Genomic DNA, 26,514 nt, shown 5'->3' on the forward strand with positions numbered 1-26,514 from the left:
TTATATAAAACTAAAAATCATTCAAATCAATCATATTAAATCAGTAAAATTAAAAAAATTGAATTATTATAATAATGCATAAAAAATAAAAGGTACATAGAAAGTGAATAATTAATTGTTTCCCCTGTTGCTATTTCATTTCCTAGCCACCGAAGTGAAAAGCAGAGTGTAAAACTCGAGCATTAAACCCATTTTCCCCTAGACGTGTCTATCCACCTATATGAACGCCTCGGCTAAAATGGCTCGTTTTATGCGCTTGTTGTACAATCTACTATTTTATGGTATGTTTGTTACGCGACAATTCCGCCAATTGTGTACCGATTTTGACTCTATTGAATATTTGTTTTTGCGATGCCCTGTCCGAGCTCATAATTTTTGACTTCTCCATACTGAACTGAAGATCCATTCTGGAATTGATTGGAGATGATCTTACCCTCAGCCTGCTGATAGCAAAGCTCCTTCTCTCGTCTTCGAGCTGGTTGGCCACGTTGAAGAACAGAGACACGAACTCGTCCGGCTGCATCTGGCTGCGGACCAGCGTCTGGAACTTGGTCACCAACCGCTCCAGACCCTGAGGACAAGTATAGTACATTGTTGTAGAGGCTGGAAAGTAAGCAATAGATTAACGAGTTAGTTTCAAGGCCGATCCGAAGGGGAGGCCTTTGATAATACGTGTTCATCTATTGCACTTTTGGCCGAGACAAAAATCGTGCTTTTCACGACCACTGCGAGGGAATAAAAAATATTTATCACAAAACAAACGATAACAATCCAATGACTGCGTTGCTCCCGCCGATTTTAGTTTTTCTTTTATGTTTTTTTTAAACGAGTCCGTTCTTAGTGGCAGTAACCCAACCATATATGTACATAAAAAATGTCATCCTCGTGCTGCGATGGCCTGTGGCGTTTTTTCATATTTAAAAAATTTAAAGCATTTTGTGCATATTATGCGTTTAAGAAAAAGAAACACCTCATAAAAGTCATGAATGACGTATTCTCATTGGTCAATTTAATTTCACATGCAGCAGACGATTACTTTTGATTGGTCCGATTGTCGTTTCAGCACGCCGGGAATGAAATTCAGAAATATATTCTAAAAAGTCGTATCGTACTATGAAATACGTATATTGATACGACCTGTTACCGTAATGTGTCACATTGTTGTCGTGTTTTGCAAAACCATAAATGAGTCAGCTGTTAAATGTACATATATAGGCAGTTTTGGGTACTGGATTTAGATTATCTATGGCCACATTTTCGAGCAGTGTCGTGAAAAAGTCAGCTTTTCTAGGCCTTTTATCTTTTATATCTTGCTAAGTATGTCAGAATGAAGTATGAAGATGTGTGTGTATGAAGTATGTTAGTATTAATTGAAAGCGTACCTTGTGAAGTATGTTAGTATAGTTATCTGGCTCGAGCCAGGTGTCGACTTTGGCGACGGCGCCGCCCGGCGCGGTGAGGGACTGCCACAGGCGCAGCGTGCCCGCCCCCGTGCCGATGATGCCTCGCTTCAGCACCTGAAACAAGACGAAGAAACGTAATATGCATGTATCGTAACACCAGAGACTCTTTTAGTGATGGGATCTAATGGATCTTGAGTTATATCGGTAGTTATAAATTGGTCAGTAGCTAACGAACATTTTTGCAACTCCGTTTAGCTTTACTTAAGTGGCAAATAATATTCTGACCCTAAATTTCACTAATATTCTCATCAAAATAGCGTAATAATCGGATTAATGATGACATTAATTATGATTAAGATTTTAAATTATTGGTTTATCGACTCAAGTTTCGACACTTTTATTCTCTAGTCTGTGACCATACATCCCTGTATTTCTTTATTATATTTTATGATTTTTTCTTTAATTGTATAATATAGTTTTAAGTATTTTATTTGTAATTATATTTTTATGAATAAATGACTTTCTGCCAAGTTTCTTGCGGCGCATTCTTCTGGCAATGATGGTGTTTCCGAAAGCGCTGGTAGTTTAAAAGAATACGTGTAAAAGTGCCATTGCGGCCTATTTACTGAATAAATCATTTGAATTTTGAATTTGAATTTTGTGATATGAACAGCTGTCACCCGCACCATGCTAGAATGAAAGTACTGTAAATGAGGGCTATTCGCGAATGAATTCGCCGCTAGAGGCGCTAGTGTAGCGTGAGGTTTCCGAAATGTCAAATCTCATAGTTTTTGGGTCAGCTACGCGGGTTTATTTATAATTAGATTTTTTTTGTGAATATTTTGCATTACCTGAAATTAATTATGGCAATTATGCGTTACGGGGCAATGAATGTCTGTGTTTTGAGACAGTTTTGTCTTTCGGAAACTTTTGTCCTCCCTTTTTTCCGAACAAAACGGGACTAAGCAACACTGTGTTTGCTGGATTTTTTATGGTACGGGTTTAAGGTGTATTAAATATGATTTTAATCTAAACTTTGTTTTCACGCCCGTAGTAACAGACTTTGAAAGCCATACTTAAAAACCTCACGCAACAGTGCGCCATCTAGCCAGACAAAAAACGATAGCCCTCATTGAATAAAGATATTTTGACTTTTGACATTTTAACAAAAACGGTACCTGCAGCTGTGCGGGCGTGTGCTCCGACCGCAGCAGCGCCAGCGCGTAAGTCTTGCAGCGCGCGGCCACGTCGTCGGGCGCGAGCGCGGCGTCGTCGCGCGGGCCCACTCGCCCGCCAGACGCGCGCATGCGCGGGACGCCTGCCACCCGAGCACGTCACGTGGGAGGACGGGAACGCTGAACGGACCACCTGACAACACATAACCACACTGTTGACTGACCGACTGGGGATCGAGCCCGGAACCAGCGGCGGCCTTACTCATTGGGAGGCTCAGGGCGCAGGTCTTTGGGAGGCCCTTTGTCCTTCGTGAAAAGTATGTGATGTGATGCGAAAATATAGTTCTTTTTTTTTTTTATTTGGTCGGGTTTGTTGCGCGAGGCCCCGGGCGATTGCCCCGTTCGCCAACCCCTAAGACCGCTACTGCCAGGAACCTCGAGCTTCATAATCAGGTTATCTAACCGCTGGGCTAACTGGTCGTCTCGATCGCCACAACAGTTGTATCGGCCATTCTAATTTTATCGTGCACCTGTCTAAGGCAGTTGTCTCACCGCTGGCGAGGAAACGATTGGCTATCGACTATTTTCTCGCTCAAGAAACGAACAAAAGATATAAGATCCTGTGTAAGTAAAAGAGACATATATATTAATAGTTGATCGCTGGCGGTTCACACTGCCGGCGAGAACTCGCTTTACATCTTTTGTCGCAGCGACAAGAGCTATAGAACTCGCTGAGCTATAAAACTGGCACTGAAAGTGAGTGCGCATCTAGAGAAAGAAACTGGCCAAGAGCGTGTCGTACACGCCCAGGATAGGGTTCCGTGGCCATTACGAAAAAAATAATAATATTTTTCTAAGGATTTGTATTGTGTACTGAGTCTTCCAAGTTTAGGTAATTTTTTATACCATTTACTTTAAACTACTAATAATTCAAGCAATCTTAGCCACTATATTTTCCTTGTAAATTTGACATATTTACTACCATTCTGATTTTTTTCAAATTTTTCCACCCAACAGTTTAGATTTTATTTTAGAGAGCGGGGGGGGGGGCTTCAATGAAAATTTGTAATTTAAAGTTGAATATTTCGCAAACAAATCATTGAATAGAAAAACTGTCTTAGCAACCCCAATGGTTTAAGACTTATCCAACGATACTTCACACAATATAGGTTAGTCGAGAAAAATAAAAACACCCCAACTTTACGTCTATGGGAGGTACCCAAAAAAGAAAATCTTTTTTTATTGTATCACTTTGTCAGCGTGACTGATATGTATCAGACGGACAGACATGGCGAAACTATAGGGGTTCCTAGTTGACTAGGGAATCCTAAAAAGGATGGCTTCCATTTACATTTATCTGTGCACTCAAGTCCAATTACCGTGTCACTAGTGCGGGAAAAAAGCGATACGGCAATTAGACAAGTGCACAATAAAATGAGAATGGCCGGTATAATGGGGATAAAAAAGGCGAGTGGTGTAAGTTACGATGTGATCGTAGCGCACGCGTTGAAAAACAAGGCTACAACGGCATTGTATATGTGCTTGTTTTGCGTAGCCTATAACATCACCTGTTGACACTTGGTAGGGTCGCAGACCACGCACCGCACTGCGCCACGCGGGGTTGCACGACTTGAAAGTGTCCAACAGCCATGTCAGATCGTCGCCGATGAGCGCCGAAATACCTGAAAGAAAGAAAACCGCTGATAACGTTGTTCCAGAAAATTTATTTCACAATTTTTGTATGGGACACTCTTTATTTTGGAGTTAATATCATTTCGTCTAAAAAGCAACTGGTCTAAGTAGCGAATTAGCAATTAGTCTAAGTAACAACTGGACTAAAATTGTTTGACTCAAAGTGAAGCCGCGTGGTTGAGACGCTTCTTGACGTAACTCTATGTTGAAAATACAAACTGAAATATAGATGCGCAGAAAAACCAGATAAATAAGACCAGCACTGGGAATCGAACCCAGGTCCTCGGTATTCCGTACCGCGTGCTATACCGCTACACCACTGCTGGTAAACAACGGTACAGACACGAACTTCCCCTATGCACCTCATATCTCAGCTTGTTTGTTTCTTATTAAGCCACTTAAGCAGTGACGCTAGCGACATCTATACCGTAGCCCATCGAGAAACTTTTTTGACATTCCATTGGAACTAACCGCTCACCCAGACAAGAGATGTCGTTACTAAGCAATGAAATTAAGATTGGTTTTTTGGAATCTTTTTTTGTATTTTTTGTTTCAATTTAAAATTTTTACTTTTACGGCCATCCCGTAAAACCTAAATTGAAAATACAAAAAAAAAAAGTAAAAATTTGGAATTGAAATAAAAAATAACTACGCCCGCCGGCCAGGTGGAGTGACAATATTAAAAGCCTGAAGGTAGAAGCTGGATGCGTCGAGCTTAGGACAGGGCGCAATCCACTCATCAGGGGAGGCCTATGTCCAGCAGTGGACTGCTGCAACTACAAACTCCGGACTCCAGCACTGCACTATGTGGACCTCCCTACGATGCTATACTTAGTATTTTTTTGTAACTGAAATAAAGTTAAACTATCTTAAAACAAAGCCAGCTGCAGTGCAGCGTGCAGTTGGTCTCGAGTGCTTTAAACATTAAATTGGCAATGCACAACACAAATGCACATGATTTAAGACTGCCTTTTTGTACTTTTTTAAAAGTGTAGATTTTTTGTATTACAAGGTAACAAGGTTTGAATCATGAACTTCTTTCAATTTTGTCAATTTAGCTGTCCGTGTACGAAGGCCTAACTGATGACGGGTACATACCAGCGCTGACTATGACAGACTTCCCGTTGCCATCCTCAGCCAGGAACAGAGTCACGTTGTACTTCACGCTGGGGCCGCCCGTCCCGCCCACTGTTGGGATGCTGCTGTTGAACTCGATGCCTGCAACAACAAATAATCATTAACCGGTGCTACATACACGGCAGCAATTTTGGTATTGGTTGCATTGGTCTGAAAATTAAAAATATTTTTAAACCGGACTACAAATGAAACCCTGCCCGGACGCTCCCTGGACGCCCTCTAAACTAGGACAAACCCAGGGAAACCCGGACGGATGGCAGCCCTAGTTTTAAGACGCGTTTGTATACTAAGACCTTGTTGGTTAGATAGAGATGGTGAAAAAGGGTAGACATACCAGTCTCGATGCACAGGAACTGCGGTACTGCATTGAAAGCCATCTGCATGCTGGGAGTGGTCAAGTACACGCATTGTATGCAACCGGAAGGTGAATGCAGGAGCTTCACGCCCGCGTCTGTGGATGAAGATGAAAAATTAAAACGTTTTTTAGTAAGTTGGCCGCAAAACACTCTTTTTGATAGGGTTTTTAGGGTTCCGGAGCCAAACCCGTAACTGGAAACCCTTATAGTTTCGCCATGTCTGTCTGTCTGTCCGTCGGTCCGCGGCTTTGCTCGGGGACTATCAATGCTAGAAAGCTGTCATTTTGCACGGATATATATGTAAACGTTTTATGCTGAGAAAATGGTACAATAAAAAATAAAAATAATTTTTTTTTTAGGGTACCTCCCATAGACGTAAAGTGGGGGTGTTTTTTTTTTCTCATCCAACCCTATAGTCTGGTGTATCGTTGGATTGGTCTTTTAAAACCATTAGGGGTTTGGTTCGGTGATTTGTTTGCGAAATATACAACTTTAAAGTGCAAATTTTCATTAAAATCGAGCATCCCCCCCTCTAAAATCTAAACCGGAGTTTGCTTGAGAATTATTGGTAGTTTATGAGTAATATACCTACCTAATATATATACCTAAACTTAGAAGATTCCGTATAAAATACGAAATCCTTAAAAAAATATTACTTCATTTTTTCGTAATGGCTACGGCCTATTTTGGGCGTGTCCGACACGGTCTTGGCCGGTTTTTTTGTTGTTTGTTAGGGTTACCTCGGTGCAAAATGAGGGGTGTTACAGTTACAAGTTTGATGCCAGCATCTGTCTATATGTGGCAGTGTAGCTTTCAAATGGCTGGACTGATTTCAATGCTTTTTTAAAGGTCTCTATCCACTGCACCGTATCATGTCATGAGCGTAATAGGAACGCGTCGTGGACGGAATGTCAAACGCATAAGTACATGACACGCGACGGCGACGGTTGGTTACGGAATGTGCTAGCGGCCATAGTATCATACTACATGCCTAATGGTCATGGTATGATACAGATACAGTGTAATGGGTAAAGACTTTATGTGAAAGAGAGTTTCTTTGCAGTGGTTCTTAGCTATGTTTCTTTGCACGCACCTATGCCTCCATTCCAACGGCTCCTTTATTTTATTATTATTATTTTCAACATTTATTTGGTATTTTGTAATCAATTTTTATTTCATTTTAAACTGTTGACATTTAACTGTAATTTACTAACAATAGATTGATAAGTTATATGTATACTTTTTACTAACATTAATGGATGTAATTATCTGAAAATTAATTAAAATATATATATTAGCGGGTCACAGGTTTTTGAGATATTGAACTTTGAAATAACAATATGGGTCAATTTTTCAACTTTTTCAAGTTGGTTATTCTCAGTAATTTGTAGAGATGGGCCGCACATAGGTTTCATCGAATATGAATATTCGGTAAAACTTTTACCAAACCGAATATTCGGCATAATTGATTACTAAGTAGAAACTAGAAATATGATTTTTTTTGTTGAAATGTAATGATGATTAACATGCAACTCTTGATTAAAACAAAAAACTTGCTTAATTTCTCACAATGAAGATCTGCCTGATTTTATAAAGATCACTAATTTAATCTCAAAACAGCTACATACTACTTATTGAAAATAAAGCTACCGTGACAACAAAAACATAAAGACTCACTGTAGCTCATAAAAATAACAAATTTAACACTCAACTCATACATGACTCAATACAGTAAAAAGTTCGAGTACCACTTTGCCGAACATTCGGTAATTTAGCCGAATATTCGACCGAATACGAATATTCGGTAAACCTGCCGAATATGCTGAATACCGAATATAAAACGAATATTTGGCCCAACCCTAGTAATTTGTTACTAAACAAATTACACTTACCATAGTTGAGCTGTAGTTTCCGCACTACAAAGTCGAATTTCTGGTTGAGCCAGCGCACTGCACCAGTGCCTGTGGCTACAAGCTGCTCCTCGGTTGTGATAACCATGGGATCGGTTGACCTGTTGTCACGAAACATGTAAGATGAATTAGGCCATCAACATAATGCAGACAGATAACCAGTATAAAATAATAAAGATGGTGATAAAAGTATTCACTTTAGTACAAAAGTATTCCGCGAACCACTGGTTAAGAACCACCAATATTCATAGCAATGTTTGGCTATATATCTGCTTGGCGTTGTTGGTCAAATTAAAAAAAAAAATTTGATCCTGTAACAAGTTTATGCTCAAGTTTATCAGTACCTGTAAAGAAAAAAACTTGCCTCTCTGCAGTCTCATTGGGAGGGTTCTCGATAATGGCAACCTCATACTCCTGTGGAGCCTCCACGCTCTGGTTACTGCTCAGCTCATACTGTTGGTATGTGTTTGTCTGTTCTTCTACTTGTTGCTGAAATGTTTACAGAGCTCTTTTTTAATTATTTCAAAGTTCCTCCACTTAAATATCATAACTATAGTCAATGGCCGTTGTAAAGTAAATCCCCACACATTGCACAACTATGAATATTGCAAATATGAAGGTATGAAAGAAGTTAAGTTGAGGTTATGAAGGTATTTTGATTTTAATTTTGATTGTAATTTTGATGTATTTTATTTTGATTTTGATTATTAATTTTGATGATAATTTTATTTCTTTGAGTTACTAACCCTTTTAAATGAGATTACATGTTACTAACAATCTATGGACCCTGGTCTGCAATAAACGTTTATTATTATTATTATTATAAGCGGGCTGTTTTCTACAACTTAAAGTTTATGTGCGCCTATTTTGCATAGCTAGCTGTAGGCACTATTCATGCCGTAGCTTCTCCAGACAGGTCTGCTAGGCTTCTCTTCCTCTGGAGGAATGTAGCAAAGGACTTCCTGAAGCGAGCCCAGTGCTGTCCAGGACAATATGTATGAATCATAGACAAAAATGCAATGCTAATGTGTAGTGTGCAACAGAATGTAAGTATAGCACTTTTTTTTTTACTTTACATTGTCATTGGTCAGGATTTACTTCATAACCGCCATTGACTATAGGAATGCACTCCATGACGGACAGACAAACAATGCACTGTTTAAACCTCTGCAGGTATACACTTAAATTTGGCTGTCATATTCCAAGCCTAGAGGATTGTATACTATAATTTTTTCTAAATTTTAACACCAGATAAGGAGGTAGTTTTTTTTTGTATCTATCCATGAGGCAAAGTCTTGACATGAGTTACTAAGGGCATCAAAGACTTACATTATTGACTTCAGCGGTCCCCTGCACGAAAGTAGCGCCTTCCTCCTCCGGCTCGCCTTTAACGTCGTATATTGTCTCCGCCATCACAATTCTGCCCGAAGAATCCATAGTCCACATCCCTCCGAACGAGAAATTCGAAGGATTCCCACTTTGTTCATAAAGAATGACAGTATTGGGCCCTAGTTGCACCGGCTCGCCTTTCATGTTAACGAAAACAGGCTGCTCGAAATTACCCTCCACCAGCTGCCCAGTATGCACTATTTGCTGCCCCTGTTCAACAGGAACCTCCACAACCTGATTCACCACTTCAACTTTGTCTTTTTCCTCGTCGACTTTAGCGCGGCTCACCATAATTTTCTTCTTTTCACTCTCACCAGTATCATCACTTTTGCGCTTTATAACAGTTTTCTTCTTATTTTTCTTGTCCATTTTTATTTGTTAATGTAGTATGTCGCACTAAAACGCGTGTAAAATACACAGGGACGTGTTTTTATTTAAATATTTAGGGAGAAGCGTAACTATAGTAAACAGTCGTACGCCGCACCCATTTGACAACATTTTTTCAATATTTAAAGTCCAATATACTAATTAATGCACAGGTATTGCAGAATATTTTTAGTTATAGCCCTAAAAACAACAGAATAATTGTTTGATAACACGAAATTCAGATTGAACCAATGTATTAGGTGCGAAAGGGACAACTCAAAGAGACGCCATGTTTAATCGCCACACATTTTTAAGTGTTGCCTGTTAAAAATTTATCTTACCTAACAACGCTGACAAAGTATTACCAACAGGATTACCCCATATTAATTTAATTAATTTATAACTGAACTGATTTTGAAATTTATGTTATTGTGCCATGTTTATGAGCAAACATGTTCTGGGTGTATGTAAGGTGTAAGTACATGGTTGCGCCATCTATTGCCCAGTATAATAAAGGGTTAATAAAAACATAACTGCTACAAAAAACTTGAAAATAAAATATAAATCGTGACAAGCTTGAAAATTTCCCGACTCCCGTCCCGACTGTTGAGGTTTAAGCTACTTAACAGTTTTGGACTGCTAGACTTGTTTTTTTAATTTTAATTACTACTTGAAGTGTTTCAAGGCAGTCGAATTTTCTTATAAAAAAAGCTTCCATAAAATTTTTGTCGTTCTTGTAAAAATAGTAAGTAGCTTAAAAGTGTTAAAAACATTATATATATATTTGGAATGGGCTTATTATTAGCTTTCATTTGATACCCACGTGCTTCCGCCGTGTGTTGTCGGTCGAGAATTGCACCACGTGGGTGTCGTAAGTTAGTCACCTTAAGGGATAAACCATAGGATGGGGAGCAGGGCTACTACGAAACTCGAAACTCGAAGTTCGTATCGTCCCTCTCGCTCTCGTATTAAATAGTATAATGTCAGAGGGACCGCACGACACGAACTTTGTGTTTCGAGTTTCGTAGTAGCCCTGCAGCAGCGTCCTCCGCGAACTATCTGGTATAAAACTGCGGTTGCCAACCCGCCTGCCAAGCATGGCGACTAGTTGGCGACTAAGGCATTTACCACCCAAAGGTACAAGACTGGTCTAAGAGGAGAGTCTTGGGGGTGGCCTATGTCTAGCAGTGGACGTCTTTCGGCTGTCATGATGATACCCATATTGTTACAATAGAATGCTATATACAGTGGCGTAGCTAGGTAACCTAGGGCCCTGGGGCAAATAAAAAAATGGGGCCCACTGCTATCAAAACTGGTAAGGTTTTTTGAAGTAAAATCATTATATATACAAATACTTTAAAAATGCTAAGCAACTTTATCATCAGCTATAAAGCAGAATTTCGAGGGCCCCCTAAGCTTGAGGGCCCCGGGGCACTGCCCCGCCTAGCCCCTTGGTAGCTACGCCACTGGCTATATACCTTATCCTCCAACTATTACGACGAATCGAATGATTCTTCATATGTTTATAACTGTCCAGCCGTAGCCATATTATATATTCACAGATAAATATACCCACGCTCGTGAAAAGTAACCCTCCGTCAGACAATCAACCTTTGACTTTTCCAAGAATTTGCCCATCGCTGTTCTACCTACTTTCCGCATGCTTTACAATTTCCGGTATAAAAAGTTTTCTACGCGTTATACTATAAACTATCTATGTACTTTCACCGAAATCCATCCAGCGATTTTAGTGTAAAATATAAGCACATAGGCAGGTGGTAGGACATAGGCATAGGCAGACATAGGCAGGCAATCCGGGCGTGCTACCACCACCTTGCTCGCTAATCCTGCAGTGAACCAGCAGTGCTTGCACTGTTGTGTTTCGGCGTGGAGAGTAAGACAGCCGGGGAAATTACTGGCACTTCAGGTATTCCATCTTAGGCCTCTAGGTTGGCAACGCATCTGCAATACCCCTGGTGTTGTAGATGTTTATGGGCGGCGATGATCTCTTACCATCAGGAGACTCACTTGCTCATTTGCCATCCAGTCGAATAAAAAAAAAACACACATTGACACTTAAAATATTTCGCGTTTATAGGCATTATTGGAATGATTTGGACAAAGAAACCGGTATTGAGTATTTAGAAGTGAAATTAACGTAAACTATCTTCACCAGAGAGTCCGTTGTATTAATTTATTTGGTAAAATAAAATTACACGATATTACAAAACATATTTTAATCACAAAAATAAAAATTCAAGTAGGTAATCTTAAATAATTATTATTTAACCTATTTAAGCTTGTTTAATTAAAATTTAGTACAGAAACGAAACCGACTTTTGTAAATATCGTTAGGTTGCACTTTTATTCGCAACGCCATCTATTTGTAATTCGGTGGTACTAGCATCGATTTTTGTTGCGATACGTAGCTGCGATACTCACAAAAGCATAAACATAGTTGTCAATTTTTTAAAGATAATTATTTATTTGTAGTACTTATACTGTTAAAATTAAATGCTTCATGTGTTTAAAATCAAATCTCAAACTAACTTCTAGTTTATAGCCGGTTTTTAAATGTAGTATTGCTTCTTGCACGGTTTAAAAGTACAGTTAGTTAACTAATTTTGGATTACAATACTAAGTACAAAATAATACCTTAAGTTACAAAATATGTTAAGCAATGTCTACAGCCATACCCCAATTATCATTAAACAATAATCACGCATTTTTACAATAAATAGTCGGTAACTTAACATTACGAATAAAGTGTGAAATTGGCGCGCAATTACATTAATATGTTGTTGTTGTTTCTTTAAAAAAATATGGCTCTGTCCATCGGAGGACAATTTTGCCAGTGTCTAGTAGTTTTTGCCGTTGTACGGTAAAAAAATTCTAGAAAACGAAATATGAGAGGTAATGGTGGATGAACGATGACAGCGCGAATTCCATTAATATAATATGTGCTTGTGGATTTCAAATTGACGGTTGAAATGTAATTATTTTTGAAAATTTTGGCATCCTTCTATTTGTTTTTAATTTGATACCGACATCTGTTGATGACCCACGCTAACGATTAATACAAACCTAATATTTTGATAAATAATAATTTAGGCACAATATACTAATGCCATAGCGCGTTGACTGTATTTAGTTCTCACTACATAATTAAGTACATTCTTACAAACTTAAAAACTGTGGATTATAAAATAGATTACAACTACAGAATTTTGAAATAATTCATTTTGGAAATTATCGTTACATGTAGATACCTACGCTTAAAAATACAGTACCTATGGAGTAGAGGATAATAAAAAAAGGGTGCTTAGTCACAGTTCCGAAGTCCATTTAATTTAAATTACTACGTATTTTTCTCTCTTCAAATCTCCGATATTAAATTCATCAACACCAGTTTCAAGCCATCAAAAATGATTGACAGCTTATTCAAGAGCTGGCGCAGTCTCTTTTCATGAAAGTAACTTAGTAAACAACGAAACGAGTCAGAAGCGCTGACGCAAGCAAAGTAAAGATAGAATAGAAGCTTCTGTTGGCCAATCCAGGGACTGGAATGTTAGATCCAGCGCCAGTACAAGCCTGGAGGTGCTGGAAAAGTTCGACATAATTTTTAGCTGGCTCGTTGGTAGTCGCGGCAGTGGGTTCTGAAAATCCTACAGCGGTGTTCTTGAAGAGCAGGTCATTGGTACCATCGAAGGCTGAAAATATCTCGAGATTGATGTGCTGGGTACCCGCTGAGGCAGAGTAGCCGAAGTACTTCTCAAGAGTGTCAAGGAGAGTACTGATACTGTTGAAAGCCGGGTCGTTCCTGAGGTAACAAAGTTTTGCGTGAGATATTCGAGTACTTAACAGTTGGTTATTAATAGTTACTGTAAGATTAGAGCATATATTATAACATTTTAGAGGATGTGATACCAATTCTTGTGAGAAAATAATGTGGCATAACACTAACAAATTTATTTCCAAGTCAATTTAATTTGATTATGGGTGACCTCTTAAATTCGAATATAGTCTAAAAATATGATAACGATTTATGCGTATCTAGTTCAAATCACCTTAAGATTTCAAGAGTTTGTTATTTATTTGATCACAAAGTAATTTTTTTTTAGTCACCACCAAAAGTTTTAAACGTTAGTCAATATCATAAACGGAACACTATAATTTTAATTTAATTTTTACAGTTTAAATAAAATTATACGTTGTTCTGTGGAATTCGTCAAATCATCGAACCAAATAACTAAAATAATACGTCGCATTTAAATCTCAGTATTACAAAAGATTATGTAATAATATGAAAATAGTACTTAAAAATGTTATTTTATAACATACTAGCTGTTACCGGCGACTCCGTCCGCGCAGAATTCGTTTATCGCTATCCCGCGGGAACTATGCAATTTTCCGGGACAAAAACTATCTGTATACCGAATTTCATCTGAATCGGTTCAGTGTTTTAGACGTGATGGAGTAACAAACAAACAAACAGACTTACAAACTTTTGCATTTATAATATTAGTAAGACTAAACTTGGATGGTGACATATCAATTAACTTGTAAATAATATTAATGTAAATTAGAAAGTTTTACCTATTAAGCTATAAGTTAGGAGTTCAATTAATCAAATTTCAATCGTAACTTTTAGGTAGCTTCAATAATTAGATGATCACATTTATAGCTTTTTTACAAAGGATAAAAGATGGAGATACTAGTTCTTGTACTAAATATGTAAAAAAGGCACTATGTATGATTAATGCCGGTGTACATAAGCAGATAATTTTATTCACATATTATATAAAGCATGATGCATGTACATAAATACTATAGTAATGTTAATATTAACAGATGATGACCTTTACGAAAAAAATCGATTTAAAAGTATTGTTCATATTTCAAAACATTAGACCAGAGAGCTTGCCTTTTTTATTTAAAATGTTAGGAAAGTGTTAGTTTTTCCTATTCTTTTATCTCTGATATTGAATACATACACGAAAACTGGCCTCCGGGGCGGGGGTTTTGTATGAGTGTTGTTTTTGGGTTTTCCCGGCACCGCTGGCCGTACGAAGGTGCCCCTTAAAAGATAAACTGTACTACACTTCTTTAAAGAGGAGTCCAAAACTAGGTAGTCATTCTAATGATGTTCAACTATAGTGTAAGATCAAAAACAGCCTATTACATTATGCAACAAAATTTTTACATTCAAGTGTAAAAATATGAACCCACCAACGCTTTAAAAATATGTAACTACCACCCACAGATATTCTGACGCAATAGGGCTGTGGTAACATATTTTTAGGTGATTTGAATAGGTGTATAATAATAATTATTTTTGGACTTTACTGTTAAATTTGTCGGTTGAAATTCCCACTCTGTAATCATGTTTTAATAAAGTGGCAACACCGTAAACGTCACCGTGTAGCTTTTTAAAAGTATGTTTGTGGCATTGAATTTGCCGCTTTAAGTTCAAACTGAATGGGGAGTTGTAAAAATCTGTTATAAACACGTTATAAATAAGTTACATGATGTGAAATTACGTGAATAAATAAGTAAATAATTACCTTCTGGTCAAGACCTCAGAGTCGACGACGTAAGACAGCAAGCAATTGTCATCGATCGCTGCTATACCGTTGTTAATAGCCAGTGAATTGTTTTTGCAGAGGGCGCGGAACTGGTTTCCATCAAGGTTCAACTGAGTGAGGTGAGCTGCGGAAGTTCCGGGAAAATTAGTTACTGTGGTTTGGCCAGAGATGACACTGTTTAAGATGTTATGTGCTGCATCGCTACTTGACGAGAGATGGCGTTAATGCCTTAGAATAACTACAAGCACTGTTCAATGGTGAGATCATTTTCAAATGGGGCGTGAAGTTTTTTTAGGTATTTAGCATCTACAAAAATAAAGCTTACATCATGTTTATATAAAAAATAAAACAATGTTCCTGTTCCTGCTGTTTAAAAAAAGTTTAGTGTTTTCTTAGAGTGATTTTAACATATACTATAGAGTCTATAGGCAAGTTTTGCGATACAAAAGAACTTTTCAATTAAGTACTCTTAATTTATGTATTAGATTCCACATACAGCTTGTTTGAAGCTTACCTGCAAGGTTCTGGGTTTCCACAAATGCTACATGGACTTCGTTGTCGGCCAGACAAGCCAGCGATCCGTTGTTGCCGAAGTAAAGATTGTCGTTGTAGTTCCAGTCGCAGGTGACTGCAAAAAAGAAAGTAAAATTAGAGGTTATTTAAGTCCAGTACTACGAAACTAGAAAATCGAAGTTCGAGTCGTTTCGTCCCTCTGACACATATACTATTTAATACGAGAGTGAGAGGGGCGGTACGATACGAACTTTGATTTTCGAATGTCGGAGTAGGCCCTCAGGAGTAAACAACTGTTACGGAACAAATGAGCTAAATTTTTTTTTGGTCATACCATCGTGTGAGATAGAGTTTAAACGCTGCAGGGTTTCAAATTAAACAAAATTGTGCTTCATTTCTGGGTGGGGTCATAATTCATATTCGTAATTCATTATCATCATCATCATCTTAGTAGTTAATAATAATTACCGCACCCGCTTTAGTCCATAGATTCTTGGTCACCATTTTTGTGTGGTACCCTCTCTTACCTAGATTTAAGTTAAATTAATTGTTTTCTCTATAAGTGATTTTTGTAAATATTTTGAGAAAAATAAATATCTTAAACAATTAATAATTTAGCCTTTTTAATCTTGTTTCTTTTGTATGTGTGGAGACCTATTTACTTTATACAAAACATAAATTAAGTTGATTCAAGAGCGACAAACTTACAGTTGGTCGTTACGTTGGCAGAGCGGCAGGCAGTGCAGAGAGGTGTCGCATCGTAATTCTGCAATGAAAATTTTGCTATTCACCACTAGATGGCACTAAATACGAATACTATACCGAGTCCTGAACAAATAAAAGCCATGTTTCATTGCTACATTTTTAAAGTAAAACGCTTATAAAAATAGTGAGAAAAAAGACTTTTTAATTAGTTTTTTGCTTCACGATGAATATTCAGTGTTTTGGCAGGCATTATTAAAAGAGATGAATGCTCAGTTTCATTTTTGTGAAAACTACAGACAATACTGATGCAAAACGCGTGGTCAAAATTCTTGCGACTTGTCTTTCTGTTGTCCTAACAAACGTGGGGTGCTAATGACTTTTAACCGAGCGGTGAAAACGCTCGAATATGCGCCTTTCCAGTCTTATCTGAGCTTGAGCGTTTAATAAGACTGTATATTATTTTCCTTTTTTGTTCCATCTTTACTTACGGTTTCAGAAAGCGCATGCGTGGCATCTAAAGCACCAGGGGCGCAGGCGCCCTCGAAGAATTCACCGACGGCTTTGGCGTAGTCGCACTCAGAAGCACTCAACACTCCAATCTGTTGCGCGGTGCGGACGAAAGAGACGTAAGCTGGGGGAGAGAGACAGCTGTTTTGATTACACAGAGTAGAAAAGGGATATGGGGGACATTTCAATCACGGCTGCTGGTCCAGTCTATCATATCATGGCAGAAAAGAGGTTTTAAAAAGGTAGCCCGTGATATAGAGCACTTGTCAGTAAATTCCCGAGGGATAGAGAGATACATTATTCTTCGCAGTCGAAGCGATAGCTAGTGAATTCATAACTTACAGATCCCTCCGAATTCAGGGAAGCAAGCCTTCTTCCCCTTCAGGTTCTCGAAGCGGGTGACCTCTGAAGTGGCCGTGGAGTTGCGCAGGAGTGCCGTCACGCGCGAGAACGATTTCTCGTTGGTGCGCTGATTCTGCATGAGCTTCACCGGCGCCAGTCGGTAGTTTCTATAGAGAAATTATATTTATTAGATATTCGATTGTCCCCAATGCTGGGCACTAGCTTTCTCTCATAATGAGAGGGCTTTAGCTGTAGTTAGCACGTGCAGTGCGAATCGAAAACTTAACACACACTGACTTGCCGTGCAGGTGTGGCCAAGTTATTTGTCTCGAAATTTTCTTTTACTATTTGGCAAATAACAAAGGAAATTCGCTCATGCAGTCCGTAAAAGTAAGAGGTATTCTGGATTTGCCAGTGCCTTACTATCGAGAAAATTCGTTTCACGGTAAAAAAAAAACAACAGGTGGCGCCATCTTCTGGTGAGTAGCTGAACTACTTCGAAAAGTGCCGAGGGTCGCTCAACAATAAATTATTCTCACTGTCTAGCCAAATAACCGTAGTTGGCCGGGGTGGCAAGGAAGTCGACCTGACGGTCGCGGACGCCGCGCAGGCACTCGAAATAGTTGTTTCGCTGTTGGCAGGCAATGGTGGGCTGGAAATTAAAAAAAAAAGAACATGATTATTATAGGTAATTAAAAGTAAATAAAGTGGCAAGACAACCCTACAGTAGGTAGGACAGCAGAGGCGATCGCAGATCAATCTTTTGAGGGTTATATACATATAACACTTGGAAAATGTACAGTTATCAGCACCAATATCTGACATCCAAAGATGTCTTAAATATTGCAATGCTAATTCTTTTTAATAACTTTATGCGAACGCATTTAGATCTAACACGCCTTTAATTACCAAATTGAAATTTGACGTAACGAAATTGACGTAACACGACGCTCCGTTGAACTTCAACTTTTTATAATAAGCGTGTCTCATTTCCTCTTGTTGTTAAGCCGACTTCAAGAAAAGGATGTTCTATGTTATGATGATAATGGCTTTCACAAACTCACCTGGATACCCAGGGTGTAGGCAGCGGATCGCACCCACTGGCACTTAAGGAACTCCCGCTCGGAGACGGTGCACCAGTTGCGGGCCGGGATGCACGATGTCGCTGAGTGGCTGCTGGGCACTGTGCGGACTGAAATAAGAAAGATAATCTTTATTCTTCAACAAAGACATGGCTTAGTAGCTAAAGAGCAATAAAACTATCAATTAAATAAAAACATAAATTAAATAACAATTAAACAGATCAGACACATAAATGAGAAGCCATGTGATGCACTGAAGAACAGGCGCTGGCTCAGTATTGTGCTCCTCTAAGCCTCAGCGCTGGTATTCTGCCGGTACCCATACCGAGTAAGGACGCCGACCAACGTGATAAACTCAGCACAAGATTAGATTAGATTAGATTTATTTATTACCTTTTGAAAAAATACATTATAAGCACATGTCAGTTAATTACAAGAAATTCACAAAAGGATCGTCAAATGTATACAAAAAAAAAAACTTATTAAGTATAATAAATAGTCAGCAAATCAGCAATCTCGTCATCAAATGAGTTTTATTATTCAGTGGGATCCAAGGAAATAAGATGGTTGTTTAACGTTTACTCCGTAATGAAAAGTAGTCAGTGCGATTCCACCATTTCGTTTGTATTCATAAACTGTCTGAATTAATGACGGCAACTTGTTCGTTACCACTCACAAAACAGTTTACAAAATGTATAGTTGATTTGGATAGTTATTTAACTAAATGTAAACAAAACAACGTCAATTGGTGTCTTAAATATTGAATTTCCCCCATTAAACTATCTAAACATTTCACATTTCTGTAGTGAAATACACTACTTAGTTTGTATCACAATGATAGATAATTAAAATGCTTAAAATCCTTGAATGAACCAAATCTGGCAGCTGAAGTTTGTTCACATTTAGTTAAATACTTATCCAAACCAAGTATAATACTGTACGATTATCTCCACTTTGTCTATTTGAATGAATATTTGATTTGGTCATGGCCGCGACGTCTCAATCCGGCTTTGTATATTAGACAAGGTAAAAAGATTGATGGTAAAATACAAAACAAATATTAATTTGTCGTAATTTGTTTGTTAAACCTTTACGATTTAAACCGAGACATCTCGAGTGTCAAAGTGGAAATAATCGTAGTGTACAGGCACCGTCAGCAGCGGCAGGCATTTCGGAGCGGCCAAAGTGATCAAAAATATAATACGTAAAAATAATATGAAAATGAATGTATTCTACGAGTATTATATTAAGGATTAATTCGTTTTATTATGCATAGTCATAGTGAAACTGTTGGCTAAATATGCAAGCTTTTAAAGCGTCACTTCATAAACAATAAAAGAAAAGAAAAAACCGCGCAACAGTTATTTTTTGCTATTTCAATTTTGAACAGATGGCATTAGTCGAGCGCACGTTTTAATATTGTAATTTTGAAAATATTGTTTTTTTTCGCTCGCTATGCTCAGGTGGCTAAACATCTCGTGTCATTATGGCTTGTTTGTGTCCCTTGTTGAACAATCTACTATTGCACGCTCCGTCGCGGCAGATATTAATGCAGGTGACTGTCTGTGGGGCTGTTTCACCATCCATTGATTAGCGTTAACCGACGGTTAAATGTGATGCCGTCTCCGTCTATTCGATCAAAACAAATAGAGACGGCATCGCACCTAACCGCCAGTTAACACTAATCAATGGATGGTGAAACAGCCCCTAAGAGTTCTGGGGCTTACTGGGTCCAGTATAGTTAGCAGGCGACAGCAGCGTGTCCTCGAAGTTGACGCGAGCGTTGGACCAGGTCGGCACCAGGATGCTGTAGAGCGTGGAGCGCCAGGAGCCGTCGTTGGGGCTCACCAGGGTGGGCCACCAGGCGCGGAGGCTGGCTTGGACTTCTGTGGCGCGGGCGCTGAATACAATGAATGATTAGATGTCACATATATAGATTATACTCGATTACTCAAATACGATATCGAAAACGTAGGGGTTGGCCCTATACAAAGACTGACCGCTAACTGACTAATCATGACTAGTGACTGACTCGACCCCACGGCGCGGGCGGGCGGCGCATTTGAATCGCTTTTGCGCGGACATCGGGGAATTCACATCCCTAATTCGCTCTTGAGACGTCACATCCATACTAATATTATAAATGCGAAAGTAACTGTCTGTCTGTCTGTCTGTCTGTCTGTTACGCTTTCACGCCTAAACCGCTGAACGATTTTGACGAAATTTGGTACAGAGATAGAATAGACCTTGGGAAAGAACATAGGCTATCTTTTATCGCGAAAAAGAGGCTTTAAGGGGTTGAAATAGGGGATGAAAGTTTATATGATGGAAGTTCGTCGCTGTCGAAGATAAAACCATGAAACTTGGCATTTAGGCATTTAATCCATACTATCCATACTAATATTATAATGCGAAAGTAACTCTGTCTGCCTGTCTGTCTGTTACGCTTTCACGCCTAAACCGCTAAACCGATTTTGATGAAATTTGTACAGAGATAGAATAGACCTTGCTGTGACCTTGGGAAAGAACACAGGCTATCTTTTATCGCGAAAAAGAGGCTTTAAGGGGTTGAAATAGGGGATGAAAGTTTATATAGTGGAAGTTCGTCGCTGTCGAGAATAAAACCATGAAACTTGGCATTTAGGCATTTAATAAGAAATAAGTCGATATTTGGTTGAGCTTTTTTGAAAATTCGACCTGTGAGGGGCTGAAAGTTTATATGGAAGATCGTCATTGTCGAAGATAAATCGGTGGTTCTTTATGAAACTTGGCATTTGGGCACGTGATCAGAGATACATAGATATTGTTCGGATCGGATCGGGGCGGAGGCAGGGTGGCAACGGAGTGGAGCGGAGGCAGTGATCGGAGTGGAGACAACGGAGCGGAGGCATCGGAGCGGAGGCAGCGTGGCAACGGAGTGGAGCGGCGGTAACGGATGGAGCTGAGACAATGCAGGCTGCAGCGGAGGCAGTCAAGTAGAGCGGAGCTGAGCTGGCGGAGCGGAGGCTGGCGGAGCGGAGGCTTGGCGGAGCGGAGGCTGTGGGGAGCAGGTAGCGGAGCGGAGGCAGTGGAGCAGAACGTAGCGGACGCTGCTGAGCGGAGCGGAGACGGATGGTGATGATAGTGGTGCTGATTATGATGATTGGTGATGATGAATGACAAAAAAATGTTTATAAAAAATGTCTCATTTGAAAACTTTACCTGCGGGGGGATGTTAGCAGAGGGATGATGCAGTGTTAGCAGAGCCTTTTTATCATAAGAAAAATGTACGCAATGTGAGGTCATCATGAAAAATTATGATTTTCAGATTTTTCTTATTTATTGTGCTATAAGAGCTTCTAGGACAAGTTTCTAGGACAGCCGGCAGTGCGCTAATAACTTTTTCTGTTAAGGCGATTTGTATGAAAACCTTTGTTTAATACATCAGTGACTGTAGCTTTTGATTGTATTGACTTAGAAGTTTGATTTTTTCACAGCTATCGGGACTATTGACCTGAGTTTTAGGATTTAATTTCAACTAGATACCTATACCTCGCGCGTTTACGAGATAAAGGGACAGACAAGCGGACGGACGGACAGCAAAGTGATCCTATAAGGGTTCAATTTTTTCCTCTTGAGGAACGGAACCCTAAAAAACATTTGTTTGGCGCTTTTTCAAATTACAACCTATTAACTTGAAAATATGGGGATGAAAGTTCTTACGGAATTCCAAACATATTTACTATAAGTATATTTATCGGAACTATGTGTTGCTAAAATGCCGTCTAATTATAATGCTACCCTCCTAACTTACAATAAAGGACGTAAGGTGTCAAGAGTTCACTATGAAGAATGAGTCCTTTTGTGTTGGCAGGTAGAATACACGTCGTTTTGCTAAAATGTGGCTACCCGCAAAATAATTATGTTTTACTAAAGAACATGGATGGATGGAAGAACAAAAAAATAATTTATATTCATAGCAATGTATTGAAATGGTTATTTTCAGTAAACCGTAGAAGTTTCTATGTGCTATTATTGGCAGAATAGTTATCCTAAATACATTAAATACTTCCCAAAGTTACTATTCCCACGCGGACGAAGCCGCGGCCAAAGCTAGTGTAGATATAAAAAAGTGACACGGTTTGTTTTCATACACATTGAGGTGTTTGCGTTATCTAGTGTAATCTATATCTGTGTTAGATGTAGCGGGTCAGTTTATACTAAGTGAAATTGTTCCTGATGTAATTAGCACTATGGCTTCAGCTCTAGTAGTATGACGACCGGATGGCTAAGTGGTTAGAGAACCTGACTACGAAGCTTTAGGTCCCGGGTTCGATTCCCGGCCGGGGCAGATATTTGTATGAATAATACGAATATTTGTTCTCGGGTCTTGGATGTTTAATATGTATTTAAGTATATATTTATATATGTAATACGGTATTTGACAACTTCTGATTTTGCCATATCTTAATATTATTATGAAAATATAGATATACAGATAGTGTTTAGCGAAGAGAAAATTTAAATCGGTTGAAAATTGGATTTATAGTGATTTTTTGAAAAATCTATATACCTGTCTCTTTCTCAAACGCTTTTCTCTATGCAGCAAGTATGGTGGTACTGGCGTGTGACGTCACATGCCAGTATGTCTTTCTCTGTCTAATCTTGAATTTCAAACCTTTATAACTTTGTTATTTGTAAAGGTAGCTTAAAAATTGTTTTTCTATTCGATAACAGGCATTGTGTAGTTTTAAGTAATTTATAAAACATATACAAAATAGTCAAATACCGTATTATGTTTATCCGTTGCCATGTATCCATGTTGACATTTATGCCCTTGACTGTACCTTACCTTAACACGGCTTTAAAACCCGGCTGCACGTCCCCAACTCCCGTACCCTACTACGGGTTTAAGTAACCCGACTGCATGTCCCCAACTCCCGTACCCTACTACGGGTTTAAGTAACCCGACTGCATGTCCCCAACTCCCGTACCCTACTACGGGTTTAAGTAACCCGACTGCATGTCCCCAACCCCCGTACCCTACTACGGGCTTAAAAAACCGGCTGCACGTCCCCAACTCCCGTACCTTACTACGGGTTTAAAAACCCGTTGCACGTCCCCATACCTTACTACGGGGTTTAGCCAGAATCAGATACTTACGTAGAGGCGACGATGGCGCTCCAGGGCTGTCTGACGAAGGCGCAGGGCGCCGTGTTGAGGTTGAGGTTGGCAGCCGTCAGGGCTACTTGCGAGTTGTCGGGGCAGAGGATGGAGAAGTTGCCCGCGGCTTCAGGGTTCCGGGTCTGATGGAAAAAGAGTGAATGTTAAAGGTACCTTATGTTTACTAGTAGTTCATCATCCTCATATCAGCTTTAGGACACTGTGGGACATAGGCCTCCCTAATTGACCTCTAGGTTTTTTTAATCAAATAGCTGACAAACGAGCATACGGGTCATCTAACGGTAAGCGATCTCCGCCACCCACGGACACCTACAGCATTATTAGGATTGCGGGTGCGTTGCCGGCCTAAAGGGAGGGAGATAGAGGAGGGGGAAGGGCAGGGGAGTTGGGCCTCCGGATCTACCACTTACCGTACGAAACAAAGTAGCTAAACTTTTATTTCACGCCGGTAATCTGTGGGAGTGTGGTATTAACCCGGTGGAGCCGGCCCATTCGTACTGCAGGCAGCAAGTGGTTACAGTAAGGCTCTACCACATGTAAAAGTTCATCTGTTCTCCGTGGTATATGGCCTAGTCATTGCAACTTCAACGAGCTAATTTGCTCGACTTTATCGGTAACCCTCGTTCTTCTACGTATCTCCTCATTTCTGATTCGATCCCGTAGAGAAAACCCGAGCATAGGCCTATCCATTGCTCGCTGAGACCTGAGGCCTATTCATAAGGCCTAGCTGCTACACATATTTTTATACTTATAGTAAACTAGCTTTTGCCCGCGACTTCGTCCGCGTGGAATAGTAACTTTGGAAAGTATTTAATTTATTTAAGGTACCTATTCTGCCAGTAATAGCACATAGAAACTTCTACGGTTTACTGAAAATAACCTATTTTAATACATTGCTTTATATCTAAACTATTTTTTTTGGTCTTCCATTATTTGGTAAAAACATAAGTATTCTACCCTGCCACACAAAAGGACTAATTCTTCATAGTGAGCTCTTGACATCTTACGTCTTGTATTGTAAGTTAGGAGGGTAGGATTATATTAAGACGGCATTCTTACTAAGCATTGCTACACATATTTCTATACTTATAGTAAATTTGTTTGGAATTCCTTACGAACTTTCATCCCCATATTTTCAAGTAGGTATGAAAAATGTCGAAATTTGAAAAGAGCCGGAACAAATGTTTTTTAGGGTTCCGTACCTCAAAAGAAAAAAAATGGAACTCTTATAGGATGACTTTGCTGTCCGTCCGTCGTCTGTCTGTCAAGACCCTTTATCCGTAAACGTGCGGAGTATTTATCGAGTTGAAATTAAAACCCTAAACTCAAAAAAAGTTATAGGGTACTTTCGGCTGTCCTAGAAACTTGAATTTTGTATAAAGGAAGTTCTTATAGCAAATTTTATTCCCTTTATAGCAAAATAAGTAAGAAAAATCTGAAAATCATAATTTGTCATGTCTGACTGTCTATGTTAATAAGCCATGTAAAATGACCCCACATTGCGTACATTTTGCTTATGAGCTTGGCTCTGCTAACACTTGATATTCATAAATACCTATGCACGGAACCCTTGACGCGCGAGTTCGAGTCGATTTTAACCGTTTAAGAAGAAGAAGATTTTAAAAAACGCTCGAACAATTATTTATCTCTTATCACGTGCCCAAATACCAAGTTTCATAAAGAAACATCGATTTATCTCTCGATAATGACGACCTTCTATATGAGCTTTCATCCCCTATTTCATCCCCTTACAGGTCGAATTTTCAAAAAAGCTAAAACACATACCGACTTATTTCTTAATAAGTGCCTAAATGCCAAGTTTCATGGTTTTATTTCCAACAGCGACGAACTTCCACCATATAAACTTTCACCCCCCATCTCAACCCCTTAAAGCCTTTTTTTCGCAATAAAAGATAGCCTATGTTCTTTCCCATGGTCTATTCTATCTCTGTACCAAATTTCATCCAAATCGGTTCAGCGGTTTTTGCGTGAAAGCGTAACAGACAGACAGACAGACAGACAGACAGAGTTACTTCTGCATTAATAATATTAGTATGGATAGATTCGCCCGAACACCAATAGCAATGGACATTGGACAATGGACAGAGAGAAATATGAACAGATACTGTGGTGATACTCCATGATTTAAAATAGAGAAATACACAATAGAAAAAATTGCACATTAAAATTTTATTAATATTGAAAATTTAGTAATGGTAAGTGATATTTTATGGAAAGTAATTGAGAGTCTCAACTGTCACTCAACCGTCGTAAACTTCCGATTATATTTCCGTTATAAAAGTTGCAGAAACAGAAGCGGAAACGGATGTTTAAAAGCGAGGTCTGTTGCATCACGCATCAATAATGATTTACTTTTTAATTGGTTTATATACGAGTATAAATAAATAAATAATCATAAATAAATGATACTTACGATAAAGAACTCCTTAGCATGCTGCCACGCGACGTACGCCACGGAGCCTCCGGTCCTCAAGCACTCCAGGGCTTTGATGTGAGCGTTGTTGTTGTTGACTCCGGCGATGTTAACACCCATCTCGATGGTGTAGTCGCACTGGGAGTTGGGGCCGCAGAGCGCGCAGAGGTTCGGGAACTGTCGCTCTGGGGAAACATGGTTTTACAATGAAAACAAAGAAAAAGAAAAGAATGAAAAACATTTGTTGCCACAAAACACATTAAATAACATTTCATACAAAATACAATTTTATAATTTGTGACAATAGGCATCGGCGTCAGTATATGCTGCTGGCGCCAGCCCCGAGGAGCGACGCCAAGCAGCGCTAACACCCTCCTCAGTATACTCCTACAGTACTGCCAGGTACGGACGCGGCCTTCTAATCAATCAAATAAAATAATAAATATTTTTCCACTATCACTACTTGACGCGAATCGGCAAGCGTGGCGTAAGGCGCCCTCAGACTAGGTGGAGCGATGATCTTCGCAGGTTAGTTGGCAAGAACTGGATGAGACTGGTCGAGGATCGTGCTCAGTGGCGTGCGACTGGAGAGGCCTATGTCCAGCAGTGGACTAAGATAAGGCCGATGATGATGATGATGATGATGATGAGTACTTAACACCTACTAAACTAATATATAAATAAACTAAACTAATGAGCTTAAAACAATTGTACATTTTTAACTCATGCATTCTTGTTTGGAAAATATTAAACAA

The 26,514-nt window shown here is 39.1% G+C and overlaps 1 protein-coding gene and 1 pseudogene across 3 annotated transcripts in view; both read right to left on the reverse strand.

Annotated features, from left to right (window-relative positions):
- The window catches only part of LOC141442977 (uncharacterized), a 35,422-nt pseudogene extending 25,680 nt beyond the window's left edge, over positions 1–9,742 (reverse strand).
- Positions 9,743–11,648: 1,906 nt separating this feature from the next.
- Positions 11,649–26,514, reverse strand: part of LOC141442933 (transferrin-like) — a 50,327-nt gene continuing 35,461 nt past the window's right edge. For 2 of the 3 annotated variants that reach the window (XM_074108123.1, XM_074108125.1), the window contains 11 exons: positions 25,760–25,944; positions 23,305–23,447; positions 19,890–20,062; positions 18,145–18,272; positions 17,620–17,732; positions 17,081–17,247; positions 16,720–16,862; positions 16,235–16,292; positions 15,528–15,641; positions 14,993–15,137; positions 11,649–13,248 (listed from right to left, as the gene is read on the reverse strand). In XM_074108123.1, coding sequence (XP_073964224.1) covers positions 12,906–13,248; positions 14,993–15,137; positions 15,528–15,641; positions 16,235–16,292; positions 16,720–16,862; positions 17,081–17,247; positions 17,620–17,732; positions 18,145–18,272; positions 19,890–20,062; positions 23,305–23,447; positions 25,760–25,944 — 1,712 coding nt within the window. In that variant the 3' untranslated portion in view covers positions 11,649–12,905. Of the gene's footprint in view, positions 13,249–14,346; positions 14,507–14,992; positions 15,138–15,527; positions 15,642–16,234; positions 16,293–16,719; positions 16,863–17,080; positions 17,248–17,619; positions 17,733–18,144; positions 18,273–19,889; positions 20,063–23,304; positions 23,448–25,759; positions 25,945–26,514 lie in introns of those variants that run through there. The other variant, XM_074108124.1, reaches the window with a different exon arrangement.

This window comes from Choristoneura fumiferana, chromosome 26 (assembly GCF_025370935.1).
Source record: "Choristoneura fumiferana chromosome 26, NRCan_CFum_1, whole genome shotgun sequence".
NCBI classification, from domain to species: Eukaryota; Metazoa; Arthropoda; class Insecta; order Lepidoptera; family Tortricidae; genus Choristoneura; species Choristoneura fumiferana.